At 39.2% G+C, this 21,480-nt stretch overlaps 1 protein-coding gene across 1 annotated transcript in view; it reads left to right on the top strand.

Annotated features, from left to right (window-relative positions):
• LOC119785233 (visinin-like protein 1) overlaps positions 1-21,480 on the top strand; it is a 47,217-nt gene extending 25,737 nt beyond the window's left edge. Inside the window, exons 2-4 of the mRNA XM_038287739.1 lie at positions 8,921-9,096; positions 17,170-17,385; positions 17,478-21,480. Coding sequence (XP_038143667.1) covers positions 8,935-9,096; positions 17,170-17,385; positions 17,478-17,675 — 576 coding nt within the window. The 5' untranslated portion in view covers positions 8,921-8,934 and the 3' untranslated portion in view covers positions 17,676-21,480. The remainder of the gene's footprint in view (positions 1-8,920; positions 9,097-17,169; positions 17,386-17,477) is intronic.

Raw genomic sequence — 21,480 nt, 5'->3', positions numbered from 1 at the left:
CTATAGATCAGTTGGTGATTAATGGTTTATTAAATCATTTTTTCCCCATCTAGTCAACCTACAGTATACAGTCCGCTTTGAAGGAATTTCATTGTTGTGATGTTGCCGTTGTCCATTAGAGGGCACTGCTGTATATTCTTAAGAGGAGCCTCACCTGTATTTGCTGCTGAAGTAATGCCGTAGCGCATTATTTACACTTTGTGTTGTGACATTGGCTGTGTTCTTATGTATGGGCTGCATCCTCCAAGGACGCGGTCTACCTGGACTGGATCTTTGGAAGTCCTTGAAAATAAGGAGGCTGGAAGAGTTTTGGCTGTGAATCCGAACGGGTCTAGCCTTCTGCGGCTTTCTCCGCCATACGCTCTGTCGCTTAGCAACCGTGACAGTTGACGCACAGAGCAGGAGAAGAATGAATACCGAAGTTTCAAAACTTTTTGTTTATTTATTTATTTTTGTATGTAAAGTGAACAAAGACTTTACTCATGCGAATTCAGAGTGGAATTAAGGTGCCAACCACCTGGAGCAGGAACAAATAAAATAAAATGTAATGATAGAAACCTTAGTCAGTTAAATAACCTGCTGCTGTCATTCTGCACATCTCTGATGTTGCTGCTATTTTCAAATATCCATTACTGTAAAAATTTCCATAGCTGGATGTTGGTTATTTATTCTCTAGGTGCACAGTTTTATATTGTTACTTTAGAGTACATTATATAATTGTTTATATTCTAACTCTACACTACTATTATTATGTTATTCTTATACATTTTTCTAAGATCCACATTTGTGTGACCATTTTTTTCAATAATCTTTTTGCTGCTGTAAATTTGCCCATTGTGGGACAATAAAAAAATGTCTATTCTATTCTATAGAAGGTGTAGAAAGATATAAGTAAATCTAAACAATGTATGTATAAAAAATATATCAGCAAAATCTACTAAGTTACTAACTTATTAACTAATACTTAGTTAAGCAAATTGTGCAAAACAGCAAAAAAATAAAGATCTTATCAGATTTATAGTCTACTCACTGCAGATGTATTAGAATCTGTCCTTTAATTACAGCCAAACCCATTTACACAGTAACAGATTAAAACCTTTAGATAAACCAAACATTACCGCAACATATCTGCCTCAATAAGCATTAATACAACTTTTCTCATTACTTTCAGACGGAACTATTCACATACTTGTATTATACTAAACGGAACTTGCAATATTCACCACTGTTCCGCGCCAAGTACCTTTGATCACGGAGCAGCTGGCTTGCTTGGTCTCGCAATGAATCTTGGGATAACCAAGGATAGGGAGGATACATCAGACCCATCCTTCAAATCGGGCAAAAAGAAGGACGCATTTGTAGGCAGTCTTGGAATCTGACCAGACCTCGGCGCCGCGCTATGACGTAATCGGTCTTCAAATCTAGTCTTCAACAGGGGGACATTAGTTTGGTGGTCCTTGGCCTGGAAAAAGTTGAAGGCACCTGCCCTGTATGGTTTTGAAAGATCCTCTTTGGAGGGGCTGCTCAGTGGCGACTTGTCCAGGGTGGACCCCATCTCTTGCCCGTAGACAGCTGGAGATAGGCACCAGCACCCCTCGCAACCCCACTTGGGACAAGTGTGTTAGAAAAAGGATGGTTGGATGGTAGATCCCCTTTAATAATTTAGATATAGTATAGTGTGCATCGCCAATGCACACCAAATTTCTTTTTTTTTTAAACCCACAAATGTTTATAATTTCCCTTTGATTTTATGAGCACTACTTTGGTATTGTTACACAAAACATCTTCCTAGACTGGAGATCTGGGGTCAAAACTCAACCCAATGCTCAGGTTCATGATTCACTTCTATTTTTCACACGCATTTACACATTCAAATCTATCCAAGTGTTTTTTAAGCTTTGATTTTAAAATTGTAGGGAAATCACATTTAAATGTCAAATCATTCCGGCTTAAACATGTATATAAATGTACTCTTTATCAGACTATATTGTCCCAAAATTTATAAAATTTCTGATTAAAAAAAAAGATCCTGTCTTAAAATCTGTGTCTTTTTTCCGTTATCTTATCCAGGCCAGTAAGTTATATGTCAGCTTTTACACCTAAATTCGGCAAATCATATATCAACGGTCATCTGTCAATCACATTTTTTTTTGGTCATAGCATCTTAATTCATATGTTGCAGCTAATATATGCAACGGTTGAAATAAGAATAATTTACTTTCCCAATAAGTTCCGTCCCAGTGTTCACAGGGATGGACGTCTGTGTCTTCAGCAGGTGTAGAGCTAACAGAACTGGCAGCGTTGCGAGGCAAGGGCTCAAACATGTACGGCTGGAAGCCTTCTACACCAAACAAGGCTTCTGCCGCCCTGGCGACCTCTTCCACAACATCTTTGTCCCCACTTTCCTCCTCTAAATAAAAAATGTATGATGGAGGAGACTCATCCACGACCTCCGACACTAAACTCTCCTCCTCTTGCATGTTTCCTCTGTCCATAGCGTTCCTTGACAGCTTTGTTTCTAAGTCACCAATTTAGTGCTACTTGGTCCCAATGGAATTTCCCATTGGGAACCTACTAGCACTAAGTTGCTAACTGGTTAGCAAGATGCTTCAGAGAAAACGGCCACAATCAAACCTTCTTCTGACACAACAATCCCGCCCCCTTGATAATCGACCAATCACATTCACTTTATTCGCTTGTGTAAAGTTGTGCACCACTGGGGAGAATTTGGAACTGCAATGGTTGGAACAGCCGTTTCCCTACAACTATAAGAGTCTCATTGCAACTTCTAGACATTTATGACCTGCAGGAATTTATTTTATTTGCAGTTCCCTAATATAAACTTTCTCTCATGAAGTGAGAGAAAGTAAACCAGTTAGGGTGCCCATTCGATTTCTGAATGGCTGAATATGCCTCTCCGTGCAATTTAAAAGACTTGGAGAAACCATAACTTCCACAGTTGGGTTGTGACTGTTGAAGACAGAACAGCACTGGATGCAGAAGGAGAAAAAAAAAGGCAAAATTGACCTTTGCTTTCTTCCTGACCACCACATTTCTCTCTTCTCGAACAGCTTTACCCTTTAAGCCCTCCTTCACCTATCAATATATTTTATTACTCTGCTTCTAAGCTAATGTTTCCCTCAAGTCTGCTCACCTTGTTACAGCAATGCAGCACTTCCATAAAAATAATAGGGAGACATTGGGGGGCTGAGCTGCCTGTTTCCCCATTAGTCATTACCCGTTTAGTGCGACAGGAGGATATTTCAGCTCACTGACTGCCCTCACACTATCAGGACTGTTGCTGTTTGGCTCTGCACTGCCGGCTGTGTCCTGTGTCAAAGTGTGAAAACAGCTCTATGAGTCAGGCATGGCGTCATGAAGGTGCTGCAGTGGCCATCAGCATGTGGAGTATGTGTGGTGATGATGGCTAATGGCCCGTTTTATGGGCTAAACTTAAGCGATGACATCAGGGGTCTCACCAACGCAACTGGAGGTTAGAATCATCGTTTTGACAATATTTGAGAGCAGACATTGGCTTCCCTATAGGAACATCTGTTTCACAGTTTATACTGCTACATTTTTCTGCTTTTGTTTTTGTTTTCTTGTTTTGCATCATGTTTGCAAGAAATTAACCATAATTTGACGCCCTCACAGAGATATCTATTAGGGGTTTAAATCACACCCATCATAGCGATTTAATTCAGTATTAATTTCCTGACCCAACGATTCGATTATTTTCGAGAATGCACCGCGATAGGATTCGATTCAATTAATCGGTTCATATTTTTTTTTACCTTACAGGCTTGACAATGTTTCAAATTTGAAATAAATCAATGAAAGCTTTAATATTGTTATGCATTTTATTTGAGAAACAACAGCAAATAGCAGAAGTAGCAAAGTTGTACTCTACCTAGGCCAACGAAAACCTCATTCACTGAAAAACAATAATGCCTCTGTGTTATAGATTCTGAAAGGCCTTCCATCAAAAAATACTGTAAGTGGAAAGACAGTAGTGGCTAAAGGAAGCGAGGTAGGAAGGCAAAATAAGTTTAGCGCCACCGCAGCACGGGAGTCAGAATTACGTTCAGAACCAAATGGATAAAAATAGACCGGAGGAAAAAAACAACATGGATCGATACTCTTGCGGACGTGTCGATGCATCGGATCGTCAGCTGATCAATGCATAGATGTAAAATGATTATTATTTATACCCCTAATATCTATTATTAGTTTTACGACTGACAGATTGTAGAACAGAGGTCACGGATTAGCGAACCGCAGCCCCGATCCGGACCCACCTGCTGACTAAGTCCACTGCTCTCATTAAGCCATAAAAAGAAAGAAAAAAATAACAAAAGGTCAGTTTATGTATTTAATAAAATATGTGAATCAGGAAATTGTCTCTATACTAAACTGAATGATTGTTGTTCTCTATACTTCAAAAAACACTTTAGATTTTAAAATGGAATTTTTTACCTTTTTTTTCTTTAATAATTTTTTATTAAAAAATTCATGTATAACATGGATGCATAAAAACATCATTTTATTTCAGTGTTAAATTCTGTTTAAAGTAACTGTTTATAATAAAAAATGAGTTGTTGTTGATTTCATTTATTCGGACCCCAATGATTTTTTATTGGTTAATTGGTAGAGAAACATTTCAAAGGGCCAAACTATGGAGTACATTTTGTTCCATTACTGTTTAAAGCAAAGAATATGCTTTGTTTATTAATATGTGAAAAATCATATTTCGTAAATTTTTATTTGCAAAAAAAAAAGCTATCCAGAAATGAAACTTTGAAAAACATCTAAAATATATTTGGGGTATAACTTTGCTGTTTTCTAATTTTTAAAAAAGGGTTATTTACCTTTCCCAATGTTATTTTTTCAACTTATCAGATTTTACATTTTCAAAATGTATTATTTTATTTTTCATAGATTTTATATTTTGGGCTATATTTTTTCTATTTATTTTGTCAAAGTGAATCTAATGAATTTCATTTTTTAAATTTATTTCACAGGTATTCTTTTCACTTCATGCCAAGTTCTAATGTTGAACATTAACCAATAAAAAGGATTTCTCTAATATCCCGCAGAACAATAGAAATACGTCTTTGCTTCTCACTCCAGAGGAAAGCTCCCCCCCTGAATGGAAGAGATCTTGATCTTTAAAATGCAATGCATTATGAAAAATTGTCATCCAAAAAAGATTAAAAAACAATATTGTAATATATAGGCATGCATCTAAATTTTTTGATACAAATAAGCTGATAGAAATTAAAATTTCTGTCTGCTTCTGTTCATAGTTTCTAAAACTTATTGGTTATTAATATATGGTTCAGTTGTTCTCGTACCTGATAACTTTTGTTTTTTTGTTTTAGTAATATCAGTTAAGCCTCCTCTAACATCCCATACTACAAAATGAGTTATAAAAGTAGCTATGATTCATTCAGATATCGTATTCGGTCAATATTGGTATCTGTCAATACTCAAAGCTACAATATTGATGTCGTATCAGAAATGAAAAAGTAGTATCTGGACATTCCTAATTAATATAGCTCCAATTCTCAACAAGTCACCTGAACGTATTTTACACAGATAATTGAACCAGATACAAGCGGCTGAAATGAGTTTTCTCCGTAGTGTGTCTGGGTTCTCCCTTAGAGATATGTGGAGGAGCTCAGTCATCCGGGGAGGACTCAGAGTAGAGCTGCTGCTCCTCCACATTGAGAGGAGCCAGTTGAGGTGGCTCGGGCATCTGATTAGGATGCCTCCTGGACGCCTCCCTGGTGAGGTGTTACAGGCACGTCCCACCAGGAGGAGGCCCAGGGGGAGACCCAGGACACGCTGGAGGGACTATGTTCCTCGGCTGGCCTTGGTAGCGTCTTGGGATTCCCCCGGAGCAGCTACCCCAAGTGGTTGGGGAGAGGGACGTCTGGGCCTCCCTACTGAAGCTGCTACCCCCAGAAGTGGAAGAAGATGGATGGAATTCAATCAGATCATACAGATTGCTAAAAAGTTCAATCTACGAGAACCAAGCTGATTCCATCCAGTCATTGACTTTGCATGATTTGCTCCTCCTGGATGGGCATGTAGAGCCAATAGACATTTGCTCTCAGTGTGGTTGACTTTGCAGCAATCCCTCATGAGAATACATGCAGCAACAGTGGAAAGGGAAAAATTGTGTTACGAAGAAGAAACCACTAGCAGAACCAGGCTCAGTGTGAGTGGCCTTCTGCCTAGGGCTGGGTATTGTTCAAAAATTTTCGGTTCCGGTACCAATACCGATACCTTCACTTCGATACCGGTTCCTGAACGATACTTTTTTCGATACCAGTTTTATAATATCAATTCGAAAAAAAAGAAAATTACACAACATAAAAAAGTACAAATCTTGAGTTTTATTTTAAGCTCTGTTTTTCCATTTACATTTTTCCTCTTACATAAAAAAAAAAATTCAGTGTCTAATATTCACTGTTACATTGTGAGGACTTTTTACTTAGCAGTTTTCCTTTAGAAAAATTACCATGTCTGACAAACAAGCCCGTTGAATGGGATCCTACTGACAGCGCACCGCTGGTATGTGGGGGTCTGAGCGGCTCCGTCAGAAATATTGGAAGGCAGGATGAACTGACTGCACTGATTACATTTTCAGGTGGATTTTCCCACTTAAAAACATAATAAAACTACTTTATTCCCACTGATCACAGCAAATATAGCTGCAAGGCAGAGAAAAATAGAGTAGCTCCGCTCAACGCGCGTCAGACACACTTTTGCACCGCGCAGCCAGAGCTGCAAAGCTGCTTCAGCCGCGCGTCAGAAGCTGGTACAAGCAGCAAAAAGGAAGCAGCAGACGTGATTTTGCTGCTCCTGCGGCGTCCAGTTTGAAAGCAGCATTCCCCAAGAGTGTCTCGCATTATTCACTCCGCTCTGGCTTTGCTCCGCCCACGGGCTGCTGAGAGGAGGATGGTCGCGCTGGCTGCGGTCCGCTTTTCTTGCAGTCAAACACCGAGCGACTTTCTGCTCTTAAATTGTTTCTGTGCACGATGTATTGCATTGCGCACTATTGGCATCAGTCTTAATAAAGTGAAGCCGCACTTTTGACCTGGGGGGCATTTTAAAGGGGTTCCGCGACGCTCACAACCAGGTCACATGAACCCTGGCTGTAGGCGTGACCACCTGTGTATTTTTCCTGGATGACGCAATCACGTTAAGTGTTACAGCCATCACCGAAACTTGGTACCGAAAGAAGAGGCATGTTTCGATACTCTGTAGAACCGAAGCATTTCGGTCGGTACCATAAAAGAACCGAAGTTCGGTACCCAGCCCTACTTCTGCCTAATCCGACTGGAGGTTCTAGGAAACAAAATCAGACATACAAAAGGAGGCACAGTTGTCTTGTCTTGATGCCAAAAAAAGACCCAACAGATTATGCTTTCACAAGTGGAGCAGTACGGCTGTCGCCATAGTGTTCCGCCTGATTTATGCATAAAAATAGCTTTATTATGATTATGCAGGGAGTATTACAGATTATACGGACACTGCAATATAAGTAAATTAGGAAAGGATAAACAGGAAAAAGAAGAAAAGATTAAAGAAAGAGGAGATAAAAGAGATACAATGATAAAACTTCTGTCTGCTTCATCACCTGCAGAGGGATATAAAAAGAACAGCACAACCAATGGATATAGTATAACACATACAATAAAGTAACACCTTGATACCATTGCTGAAGTATAACTGGTATTATTTAATCTGACATGTACAAAGTGGTATCTGAAGATAGGAATATGGGCTTTCCATATGGAAATGATTCTTTAAGTACCTGGAAATAAGCACCTGTTGTTTGAGAGAGTGCAGTTGTGCAAGTAAAGTTTATCCAAAGAAAAATTATAAAATACTTTCTATGTTAGAGAATATAACAGTAAACTAGCTTCGCAAGTGTCTCTGTTTAGGTAAGAAACAGTTAAGCAGATGAACTGAGTGAGTTTTCTGGTAGAAAGTGGTTAAATCTGAGCCCATAACTACGGTATGTCAATGAAACAATACAAAGCACTGAAAAAAAGACCTAACTCTATAATCCATCATTAAAGGTGTTGATAGTAGCAGTCAGCTGATATTTGACTCCAGGAGGGACAGCCAACCAGGATCAGACCAGATGGAGCTACTGGAAATACTACAAAAAGAAAAAACTGAGAGAACATCAAGTTAAAAAGTGAACAAATAAATACTGCAAAGAGAATAGAGATAGAATGAAACAGAATGAAAAGTGGTACTTATGTCCTCCAGCAGCCTAAGCCTACAGCAGCATAACTATAGTGATAGTTTAGGAAACCTGAGACATTAGTTACAAAAATACATTTTAGAAATTCTAGAAACCACTAGTAAACCTGATTGACAGCAAAGTGCTCTGTAACATTAGTGCAATCAGATTGTGATATAAAATGGAGCTTGGTTATTTATGGCTTTATATGTGAGAAGGAGGATTTAAAGTTCTATTCTAGATTTAGTAGAAAACAGAAATATAGACGCTATAGAAGAGTAGCAGGAAGGCTGTTGTTTTTAAAGAAATGCCAAAAGGATTTTCTCCTCAAATGTGCGCCATTATCAGAAAAAAACCTAACTGACAAAAAAAACTCCACGGATGATTTTCTTAATTTTAAGTCAATATTGGGGTAAAATGTTTTTGAAAGATGGAGGTTGTAAAATATTGTGACACTCACAGATGGATAAAGATATTACAGACCTGCTCTCACAGCATCTGCTCACTAGTGATTTTGTTCTCCTCATTATGTGCGTTATCCTCCAGAGGCTGGCGCAGTTCAACAATACAGGGCTGTCACTGCTGTTGTTGTTTTGTCTAGCAGCCCCTCACCTGCATGCTCAACTAGTCACTCTGTGTTTCTGCTTTCCTATTAAGAGAGGAGAGGCATCATGGGGAAACACAACAGTAAGCTGGCCCCCGAGGTCCTGGACGACCTGACCAAGAGCACAGAGTTCAACGAGACAGAGCTCAAGCAGTGGTACAAAGGTTTCCTCAAAGACTGTCCCTCTGGCATTCTCAACCTGGAGGAGTTTCAGCAGCTCTACGTTAAGGTGAGACATTGGAGAAAACACCAGTCGAAGGAGAGAAGACGTGTTAATTGATTCTCCATTAACAGGGAAGGTTTAGTTGAACTCTAATGGAGGGAATTCTTAGTGCTAATTTATTTGTCCTTTTTTATATCTAATGTAAATTAACACTAACATTATAGCAATGCATAAATATATATATATATATATATATATATATTTTTTTTTTTTTTTAATTAGCACAGACTTCCTGTGGTACTAAAATTAAACAATATGTAGATCTGTTTTTTACACATAAAGGTGTATCAGCGTACCAGTCAAAATCTATTATGCTTTCTAGTAGGGGTGTAAATCACATCCATCATGGCGATTCGATTCAGTATAGATTTCTTGACCCAACGATTCGATTATTTTCGATACTCAAGAATACACCATGATACGATTCGATTTGATTAATCTGTAATTTTTTTATTTTTTTTATTTATTTTTTTTTACACCTTACAGGCTAAACAAAGTTTCAAGTTTGAAATAAATCAATGAAAGCTGTAATATCGTTATGCATTTTGTTTTAGAAACAACAGCAAATAACAGAAGTAGAAAGGTGGCATTAAAAAATACTGCAAAAATACTGCAGAAAATCAGTGCAATGAGTCCAATGCAATACCTCTGCTCCAGATGTCCCCGCCCCCTCCACAGACGCTCCGCTGCTGCTCTCCCAAATTGTAGCTGACCGCAAACAGTGCAGCAGACAGCAGGCCGGCTTGTTTTGTTTTTAATGACCGAAATTGCGGAAAACAACTCGTGAAGTTTGACCTGCTAGAAAAGCGAGGTGCACGAGAACGCTGGGAGCCTTTTTCCACCTGGATCTCCGCTCTTTTTGGCCCTCATGTCCCTCCGTCGTCGGACTAAACTCGCCCCCACTTCCTCGCCGCCTCGGCCGTATCTAGACCCACAGCGTGTAGCACAGACCACGCTTCAATATTGGGCATAATTTAAAAATGTCTGTGTCAAGCTTAGTATAACACACTGCTGTAAGAGTATAACCAGGAAGCGAGGTAGGAGGGCAAAAATAGATTTAGCGCCACCGCAGCACTGGAGGGAGAATTACGCCCAGGAGCAAATGGATAAAAATAGACCGGAGGAAAAAAAAAACATGAATCGATACTCTTGCGGACGTATCGATGCATCGGATCGTCAGCTTCTGGATCGATGCATCGATACAAAACGATTATTATTTACACCCCTACTTTCTAGATAAGTGGAGATCTAACCTCCAGCTTCATCTAATAATGATAATTGAAATGTATTGATCTCATATTGGAGAAATGTATCTCTTTATTTAACCCATCCCCTTTGGGAGCAGTGTCCTGCCATTGTGCAACGCCCAGGGAGCAGTGTGGGGTTAAGGTTCCTTGCTCAGCGATCCAGAGTGGCAGTCTGTGGGAGTGGGGATCAAACTCAGAAACTCTGGATTCCAAGCGCAATGACCTAACCACTTTGATTTGTTTGGATAAAAAAATACAATGCTTGCCAATATGACAATGTCACAATTTATTTATCCGCTTAATTCTCAAATCTCCAATCGATATGATGTGATAATATGAGGTTAGAATTCTGCCAAAAGGGGACACACCTCATGATTACTGATACGGGCAGGTTTATGTACAACACACACATTAACTGCTCTCCAGGCACGTTTTGAACGTTTTATGTCTGCAGATTAAATACAATATATCACAACTATGAGTCCATGCCCCTTCTCTGTTCTATTTTGTTTTTTATGCTCCTATAGATTCTCTCTTACCTGAGAGTGGACCTGTTTCTGTGCACTATTGTCAACTTTTATAACTTTGAGGGTGGAACCAACTGCAACTGCCGATGATTGGCTGCTTTTTAGCAAATCCCGTCTCTTGAGATAGTATGTTTTCTTCCTGTTGTGGCTAGCAATGTCAGCAAAGCATCTTCAGGGTATTAGCTGTTTTCTTAAAGAGTCAAATATGGATTAAGCGAAGTCGTCATTAAAAGTTACTTTGATAGAGCCATGAATGTGTTTTGACAGCAGAAGCAAAAAGCTCTAAAAGTGTTAAATTTGGAACTTTGAATGAGCTAAGCTGATGTTAGCTTCACTATTTTGATTGAGGAAAGTTACCAGCTTTTGCTGTGATAACAGCTGTAAGTCACGTGGGTTATGTCTCTATCAGTTCTGCACATCAAGATGGACATTTTTGCTTTATAAATCTCTGTCCCAGTCTCAGGTCTTTTGCAGACTCCAACAGGTTTGCTTTCAGAATGGTCCTGTATTTGTCTCCATCCATCTTCCCATCTATTTTAACCATATCCCCTGTCCCCACTGAAAAAAAGCAGGCCCAAACCATGATGCTGCCACCATCATTTTTGACAGTGGGGAAAGTGTGTTCAGGGTGTTGAGCTGTGTTGCTTTTTTACCAAATACAACGTTTTGCAGTGTCGCCAAAAAGCTTGATTTTGGTTTCATCTGACCAGAGCACCTTCTTCCACATATTTGCTGTGTCTCCAAGGTGGCTTGTGGCAAACTTTAAACAATACTTTTTATGGATATCTTTAAGAAATGGCTTTCTTCCATAAAGGCTAGGTTTGTGCAGTATATTACTGATTATTGTTCTATGGGCAGAGTCTCCCCCCTCAGCTGTAGATCTCTGCAGTTCACCCAGAGGGATCATGGGCCTCTTGGCTGCATCTCTGATCAGTCTTCACATCTTTGAGCCGAAAATTTAGAGGGACGGCTTCGTAGCGTTTCAGTGTCTGATACTGCTTCAATTTGTGTCCAAATCCAACTTTAAATTTCTCCATAACAGTATATGGGACCTGCCTGGTGTGTTCCTTTGTTCTTTATGATGCTTTCTGCACTTTAAACAGACCTCTGAGACTATCACAGAGCAGGTGCATTTCAGAGATGAGGGATTTAGAGTCAACAAATCATTTCTAAGTCATGTTTTTGTTCTACCCAGCCACTGAACAAGGTGATTCCAATCTGGATTATCTATGCAAATGGAACTCACCAGGTTCAGTGCTTGGGTAGAACAAAAACATGACATAGAAATGACTTGTTGACTCCAGATCCCCCGTCTCTGGTGCATTTATGCGAAGAATTGATTACACGCAGGTGGATTGTATTTATCATCATCATTCATTTAGGTCAACATTGGATCATTCATATCCTCATTGGATTGGAGAGAGTTTAATGCATTGAAAGTTAATGGGCCAATTTATTTTGCACACAGCAGTTTTCTTCATCACCCAGTTCTTTATTTCTGAAAAAGTTTAAAATATCCCAAAATTTTGTTCCACTTCATTATTGTGCCCCACCTGTTGTGGATTCTTCACCTAAAAATTACAATTTAATATCTTTACGTCTGAAGCCTGAAATGTGACAAAATATTGAAAAGTTCAAGGGGGCCGAATGCTTTTGCAAAGCTCTATATTTTGGGGGGCTCGTGGTATTTAAGGTCCTATATTATGAAACATTCATATTGTAAACATTTTAAAGCAGTCATATGTGTCCTGAAGCCTTTGTATAAGTTTCAGCACTGAAAAAAACCTCCCCCCCCTCTCAGTGCATTTCAGCACCTCTTAGCAAACAGCTCTGTTTTAAAAATCATGCCCTTTATGATATCATAAGGGGAAATAAGCGGTCCAGGGCGGTCTGTAGCAGCCCATGGGTTAAGCGCTAGGAAGATGGGGGCGTGGAAACCCAAAACAGCTCATCTAGAGGAGGGGTGTATGAGAAAGCTTTTGTTACATGCTTTCTGTGTAATCTTAGAGGAATTTCCCTGCCCAAATGGCAAAAATATGCTCTGGGGGCCTCATTGTTAATATTTTTTTATTTATTTTCAAAGTGTAGAGTAATATGGGATCTTTAAATCTGCATGCATAAAGTTATCAAAATGCTTATTTAAGTGCCTACTATTTGAAATAAAGCTACTGGTATGAAAATGTATTTTGCAGGTTCACTTTTGGCAGAATTCTGACTTCATATAATAATGTCTGCCCATCTAATAAATCATCTAATACAATTAATTTACACTTATATGCACAAAAGAAAAAAACCAAATGTGATTTTTATAACCCCTAGAAGGCATTAAACATAATTTAGTCTAAATCAGTTGATCTATGAATAAACTGAATTGTATTGAATTATACAACAGACAATGGATGGATGGATGGATGGATGGATGGTTAATATCGTTCCATTGAAATCATATTTTCTGATTGAGATCAAAGTAAGCAGCTGCTCTAAGCCTATTCACACAGTGCAAGCAGACTTCTTTAAGGCATGGACTTAACATCAAGCTCCCATATTGAACAAACACGCAGTGAAAACAGAGATTTTTAACAGGAAGTGGTTTGAAAAAACTGAAACAAAAAATAAAGGAAAACACAAAAACATTGGTCCTAAGATACTTTCTACAGGAAAAGAAAACAAGGAGTAAATATAGAAACTTATTTTGGGATTCTAAGTATTTCTTTTTGTCTAAATGCACCTCCCTGTTTTATATGTTCTACTGTGCATATTTTATTTTAGCCTTGATATTTGGCTGGAGCTCTGAATGTGTTTTAAAAGTACACCATTTAAACCAACCCACCCCTAAAGTGTCAAGATTGGGTTGTGGTTTGTTGGCCCAAATGCAGAGGCAGGGAGGCAGAGGTGATTTTCTTATGGGTTTAATGAAAGGTTAACTGAACACAGAGGCAGGAAATCCAAAAATCCAAACATGAAAATTAAGTCCAAACAAACCGGAAACCAGGAATCCAAAATCCAAAAAATCTAAACATGAAAACTAAGTCAAGACAAACCAGAAACCATGGAGACATCAGGGGGGTTACTATCACGAGGAGGACGGCTCAGAGAGACGGAGTTGGAGGAAGTTAGACGAGGAACCAGCACTGAAGAACTGAACAGAGAGAGTATTTAAGGGAGACTGAAACAAAGAGAGGACTAACGAGCAGATTGGGAGCAGGTGTGAAAGGAGCAGAAACAAGGAAAGGAGCAAGGGAAAAAGGAGAACACAAGTGGGCAGCAGAGGGCAACAAATAAAAACCTGAGAACTAAAAATAACCAGAAAACACAACAAAATAAGAATGAAACCACTAAAACTAGGAAATATAGGGGCAAAGAAAAACTGAATACTCAAAAGAAAAAATATAACAAAACCAGAACTCTGACATAAGGTAATAACAATGTTTCACTCAATAAGCATGCAAGCACAAAGAAATATGCCAGCCTTTGTCGACATTTTTGATTAAAACAACCACCGCTATCAGTGTCCCCTTGAATATGAACAACTCCCAATGAAAATACTAAAAAAGAAGCTTAGGATGATAATAAAGTTTTGCCTTTGATATCTGCAATAATTAATAAAATATATTAATAAAATAGACATAGAGCTGAACACAGAGGCTTTGAGTAATGAGTACTTTCAATGTAAAAAGGAAAACTACAGAAGCACATAGAGAAAATGTCTGCAGCAGCTTCTTTCACGGTAAAAAAAACAATTCAATATTGGAAGCAAGACAATAGAGGAATCCACTCCAAGACACCCCACAATGTAATAGCACCTAATTTCTCCAGACATCTCTCTTCCCCTTTCACCTCCGTCAGTCTTTATTTTCATCAATTTCTCTGAAGGGGTCAAAGTTTTAATACTTTAGATAGAGACTCATCCCAACTCCAGCTGAAATATCCCTCTTCCTCTTTTTTCCTTCCTCATCCTTTATGTTTCCATATGTGCATTTATAAAGATAAACCAGTTTCAGGAACAGTTGGGTGGGAATACTTTCTATTTGAAGGAAAAGCAAAACATATGGAGGGTTAAGGTCACCAATATCATTTTTAATAGCTTGGCGAGGGAAAGATAGACTTTGGTGAGACCTAAACCACAGCTAGATAAAACAAATGTACAAAAACAAAGCATTTCCAAAACCTGTAAATGTCAAACTTCTACATGCTCTTCCTCTTTGACCTCTGTCAATACTGATTTTTATCAATTGCTTTGAAAACCAAAGCTTTGCTATCTTGAGAGACAGCCAACACCACCCCACACCTTCTTCATCATTGTATTTTTGAGGTTTTTACTCTGAATAAATAAAACAATGCTGGGTCGGGTACTTTTGATGGCAAGTAACAGTGCATGAAAAATGTATGGGATTGTAGTCAAGTCAAGTCAGCTTTTATTGTCACTTTCTTCATATGTACAAGACATACTGGTACAAGGGAAATGAAATTACGTTTACTCTCTCGAATATACAAATATACAAGAAATATACAAGACTGACATTTAAAAACTGACATAAAGTGCGAGACATTACATGTAACAGTGATAAGATAAATATAAATATGAGGTATAGACATTACAATAAAAGCAATAAAACAGCAGCAATAGTTTATTCCAGGCTGAGGTAGTGCAGGTAACGTGCAGTCTCTGGTACAGTGTATGTGTGTGTGTGTGTGTGTGTGAGAGGTGTGTGTGTGTAGTAGTCTCTGTATAGAAACACTGGACCAGGCGTACCTTTTATAGGAAAGGTAAACAAAGTGACTGCATGGTAACCTGGTTGAAAAGGGCTCTATGCAGAAACATTTGGTCTGCAGTACTTTCAATCTGAAAGAAAAACAAATAGCATTGAGGGAAGGACTGGTTGTAAGAAGTCCTTTAACACTCAGTTGAGGAAACACTCAGTAGAGGCAAAGTAGTACTTTCAATGGCAAAGAAAAGACAAGAGCAAACAGAGGTAACTGATTGTAAAAGTTCATTTTGAGAAACACTGGAGTAGGAATACTGTCTATTCAAAAGAAAAACAAGTAGCATGGACCGGGGGATTGGTTGTAACTAGTGTTGCGCCGATGCCATTTTTTGGCCCCGATACCGATACCCGATACCTGGCTGTGCAGTATCGGCCGATACCATAATAATGTAAAATAATTGCCATCATGGCTTTGTCAAGCTGCTGCCTTCCTTTGTGAAGCAGGAAAAAATCTAATAAAAAGTGAATCCAGTAGAACTTTTTATTGCCTACCTGGAATGGGTGACGATAGTTGAAGAAATGTATGGCTCTCAAAATGGTATCGGTGCCCTATTTGTCGGTACTCGCCGATACAGATACCATCATTTTAGGGCAGTATCAGGGCCCTGTCCGATACTGGTATCGGTATTGGTGCAACACTAGTTGTACCACTTGAAGAGTAGTACCTTAGGCTACGTTCACACTGCAGGCCTTGATGCTCAATACTGATTTTTTGTGAAATCTGATTTTTTTTTTTGCTTTGCTGTCCATATTTCCAAATATATGCGACGTGTATGTGATATCCTGTGTTAACTGCAGTCATACAAAGCAAGTGTCCCGCATGCGCAGTATAGGTAGAAACGACGTCACAAGCCAGTGTGCTCTTTTTTCCCGGACATAAACATGGATGGTAGTGTCGGAGCGCATCAAGCGGTCTTTTCCAACTATAAAAACTAATTCTTTTCAATATGTTTAAACATAAATACTGCTCTCTGCATCATCATCTGCCATGGTTGTTGTTTTTCTTGCTGCTTCTGCGTAGCAAGTCGCAGAATAGCGACCTTTGTCGGGTATTAATGACGTTAAGGCTGGACGAATCCGACCTGGCCGTTCAGACACAGGTCGCATTTGAAAAGATCAGATTCGTATTGGATTCAGGACCACATAGCCAAGTGGCCTGGGTCGGATTGGAAAAAATCGGATCTGTGTTGTTCAGATTGTCATGAAAAAATCAGATCCAGGTCGCATAATGGGCCAAAAAAATCGGATTTGGGTCACTTCAAGCTGCAGTGTAAACATAGCTTTATTTGTGAAAGAAAGGCCAAGACAAGACTGAGGTAACTACTTTTAAAAGGTTATTTTAAGAAACTGTGGACTAGAAGTACATTCTTTGAGACAAAAAGCGCAGCCAGAAACACTCCTGTCCTGTCTGATCCTCAGACAGATCCAAAGACAGAAAAACTGTGAGAACTTTCCTTTTTTCATGTTCTAACCATAGAAGTTGTTTAAAGACTAATTTTTAAGATTTGCTCTCTGCTCATCTTTTGTTTCATCCTCCAGTTTTTCCCGTACGGTGACGCCTCTAAATTTGCCCAGCACGCCTTCCGCACGTTTGACAAGAATGGTGACGGGACCATCGACTTCAGGGAGTTCATTTGCGCTCTGTCCATCACCTCCAGGGGGAGCTTTGAGCAGAAACTCAACTGGGCCTTCAACATGTATGATCTGGATGGAGATGGAAAGATCACACGCATGGAGATGCTGGAGATCATCGAGGTGTGTGGTTGCGGTCCACGTGAAAGGAAAAAAGTCTGAATATTTGCTTTAGGGTTGCTATTAAAACGTCTCTCCATTTTGCTGTGCTGCAGGCCATCTACAAGATGGTCGGCACGGTGATCATGATGCGCATGAACGAGGACGGGCTGACCCCTCAGCAGCGCGTGGACAAGATCTTCTCCAAGATGGACAAGGACCACAATGACGAGATAACCTTGGAGGAGTTTAAAGAGGCGGCCAAGTCCGACCCTTCCATCGTCTTACTGCTGCAGTGTGATATGCAGAAGTAGAAGGGGGAGGGAGGGGCAGGAAAAACAGGGAGGGGTGGGGGTAAGAGGTGAACTGAAGCTAGGGAAGGGAGGAGGCTGAGAAAAGAAGGGAGGGAGCGGTTCTACAGGAGGAGGAGGCATCGCTAACGGGAACCGTCCAGATCTCAGATAGCTGACATTCCGTTTTATCCTACCGTGCTTTAGATAGGAGGAGGACAAATTCAGTCAGATGGGCTGTGAAAAGCGGGATTCCCTCCTGCATTCGTTGCAGAGCAGTATGGTGTTACTCGTGCTTTCACGCCGCGTCGGATGTGAGATCACGAGGCTGCGGGATGAAAGCAGTGTGAAGCTCAGCCGTCTAAATGAGAAAACAATTTCATATTCATTGACTAGACGTTTCATTTGTTCCATATCCTCAGTAAATTTGATGCAAAAAAGGGAAGATAAAAGGAATTTAAAAAAACTATAGCTCAAGTTTTTAATCCAGAGTTTAAGGCAATACACATGCATTGAAGGAAGAGCGTTTTTGTTGTTGTTGCAGATTATGCCTCAGTGTCCACCAGCTAAACAAGCAGGCAGCTGATGGAAAGTGTCACTGCAGCAGCATGGCGAGGCATACTGATGTGCTCAGTCACTTCTAGCTGCTTTGAAACCAAAATAATCCATATTTTGTCAGTGATTTGTATTCTAGTTAATGCCATCTACTTGTTACGCAACCAAAGCTTTTGATCAGCAGGTTGTATTCAATGAAATGTACATTGAATAACAGGAACCAGAGCCTTTCATCAGCAAACTGCTTGTTTGAGCAGTAAAAGGAGGCACTTAACCATCCTAGAGCGGCGATAATCACGGCGGTAATTGTAGATCTTATGACAGAATGGTATTTCTGAGAAAGGCCAAACCCGCCTCCGCGATTCGCCGTTGTTTCACATTAAATAGTCGTCTCTTCTCTTCCTGTCCTGCTGCTGGCCCCGTTTTTTTTAGTTTCCTTCCTCTCTAAATGTCAGAGAGGAAGCACTTTGATAATAGGTAAAGAGAAAGGAACTTTGCTCAGATCTGCAATCGTTGAGAAAGGGAGCAAAAGGTTGCAGAGGTGGGTCAGGCTGTGTGTGTCAGCCGAACGGTTGAAGGGATCAGGACGGTGTAGCTGCATGCTAACATTTAATATTTAGCGGTGCGTAAAAACGGCCCTTAGGGATGTCCCAGTCAGCTTCATGTTTGATACTTAATAAGTCATCTAAGGAGAGATAAATCAGCTTTTACAAACAATCTTTGCTAATGAAAAAAAATAAAATGTGATTCACTTTGAAACAACACAAAAAGACACCACTTGATTGTCTTTTGATATGACTTGTTGATCATTCGACCTACAGCAGATTTTAATGATTGTGTGACTAATAGAAAACGTTCTTAAGCTCCATCACTGTCAAACTCTCCTGGTAGGTCTTCCTAACATGACTCAGCAGTCACCAAAGCTCTTCCTCTCTGAAAATCAATGAAAATATTTCAACTCTTTTGATGAACAAAATAATAGTATAGTAAACCGTTGCTTCTGGGAAACATTCAAACCAATCTTTTCCTGCTCTTTTACCCAGATGTTTTGTAATATTTACTGATAAATCAAATTCATAGTAAGGAAGCACTTTATATTGATATTAAAACTTAATATTTGTTGATTACAACTATTAAATGCCAAAAGCTATTGATGAAAATGTTCCGATTTACCCTGTTCTCTGTCAGAGTTATTATAACACAATGATCCGAGTAGTTGCTGTTTTATCTCCTTTCCTTTATGAGAAAAAAAGTCCTGCTTTGTATTGTTTGTATTTTAAGAAGGTGGGAAATTGAAAAGTTTTTTTTTTATGCTTCTTCCTATAAAAGGCGATGATCTCCTCCTCTACTGCGGAAGCTCCCTCCCTGATTGTTCAGAAACAGACTCCTTTTTACGGCAGGTGTAATAAAGCTTACATGTACATTACTACAATACGAGTGTAATCGTATTAATGAATATAAAACAAATATACGATGTAAATGTACCGATAGCGTAGATCTGTTTTCATTTGACGACACTGCTACTGAGAGAGAAAGAGTGTGCATCCGTGTGTGTCTGAGTAATGTTGACATCAAAGCTGTGAGTGTATGTGTGTGTGTGTGTGTGTGTATTTGAGGGGTTACTGTTTGATTGTTCAGTGTTTTGTATTTGTATCATTTGCATAACAAAAGACGCCTGGGTCTTGTTTCACTTTGTAACAATGTGAATGTGACCTCCTCCACTCTGAAGCACTGAGTATTATTATTACCCTGGCATATGTTTTTGCTTTTGTGGTCTGCTGGTATTATAATGTAAAACAAACACATCCACATGGAACAGTCTACTGTCGCAATGCTACAATTTACAAATCTATATGATGGTTAGTTTGCACCTTACAGCAGAGCTCACTGCTCAGGAGATGGAAGTGATAAAGAGGCAGTGCTGTGTCACAGTGCCACCTGGTGGTTGGAAGTATGGTTTAATGTCTAGAAAGTGTTCATTTGCTGCTTATACAAACCATGTTGACACACCACCAACAGGCCTGTAGATCAAACTAGACAACTTAATTTATTTAGCCATATTATCTCAACACCTCACAAATGAAAAGCAGCCATTTATTAGACTTCCAATCCGTTGATGTTGGTTAATTAAAGCCCCATTTGGCAAAATGGAGCTTATTTAAAAACAAAACAAAATGACCGAACCTTTGTAATATTCATGTGAAAAGAGATTTTTTTTTAGCTTTAACTTTTTAATCAAATTGGGGGAGAAAAAAAAAATCAAACAGAATAATCTGCCAACTATCAACTTTACTGTCATGTTAACATCAAGTAATGATTAGAACTTAATAAAACTGAGAGCTTAATGTGTCCAGAAGCTGAGTTTTAACTTGACCTTCTTGTTGAGCCACATGTTTAGTTGAGTCATCTTTGCTTTTGTGCAATCCAAATCATAATGTTTCTCTATATCTATTTTCTTTGGATTATTCTGGGATTATTCATAGATTAGGACAGTTGAATCTGTTCCTTAGCCTGTAATCGAAGCCTTATTCTACATGTTTGGTGTTTTTCCTGTGGCGGGATTGCAGCCCCACATGTAACACTGACATTAACATTTTAGGTAATTACTATACATGGATAAGGATATTCCTATAAATGATGCTACATTTATGAGGAACGTCTTAACGAGCAACGAATCCAGAGATTAATTTTTTGCAAAAATCAGACGTCCTGACCCATTATGCCTTCTCTGATTATACTTACCTTGGTAATTAAGTTTAAAAATCATGGAGCTATAGAGCTCTTTAAAAATCCAGTTTAAAATCATATTTAGTTTTAATTTCATAAGGTTTCTATGTTAGTTTAAATCCCCGCTCACATCAGCTGATGCTTAAGGCAGTGAGATAATCAGACCAAAATGGATTCAACTCATCAAATTATTACCTCCTGCTGTCGCAGTGTATACAGTTCCGCATTTAGAAATAAAATTGTCGTGTATTTAGTGGAAAAGCAACACACTTTGTCCCGTATTACTGTGACAGCAAAAAAAAGTCATTAAAAAGCTTATGGGGAATGAACAAGGGCACGTTTGATACAAAACTTACGGTAAAATTTTTTCGGGCCCTGACAACATAAAGGTAACAATCCAGAATACCCTGATCCCATTGGTCGAGCCAAGTGTTGCTCGTGGACAGATAACGGGAGACAACAGAGCAGTATGGTGAATGAACAGTCATGTTAATTTTGATGCTGCTTTTTGGGGCGGGGCACCTTTGCATAGCGAAGCTCCTCCTCC

This window comes from Cyprinodon tularosa, unplaced genomic scaffold (assembly GCF_016077235.1).
Source record: "Cyprinodon tularosa strain WSP-4 unplaced genomic scaffold, ASM1607723v1 ctg244, whole genome shotgun sequence".
Classification (NCBI taxonomy): domain Eukaryota; kingdom Metazoa; phylum Chordata; class Actinopteri; order Cyprinodontiformes; family Cyprinodontidae; genus Cyprinodon; species Cyprinodon tularosa.
Note: the sequence above shows the minus strand (reverse complement) of the source record. Positions and strands in the feature narration are given on the sequence as shown.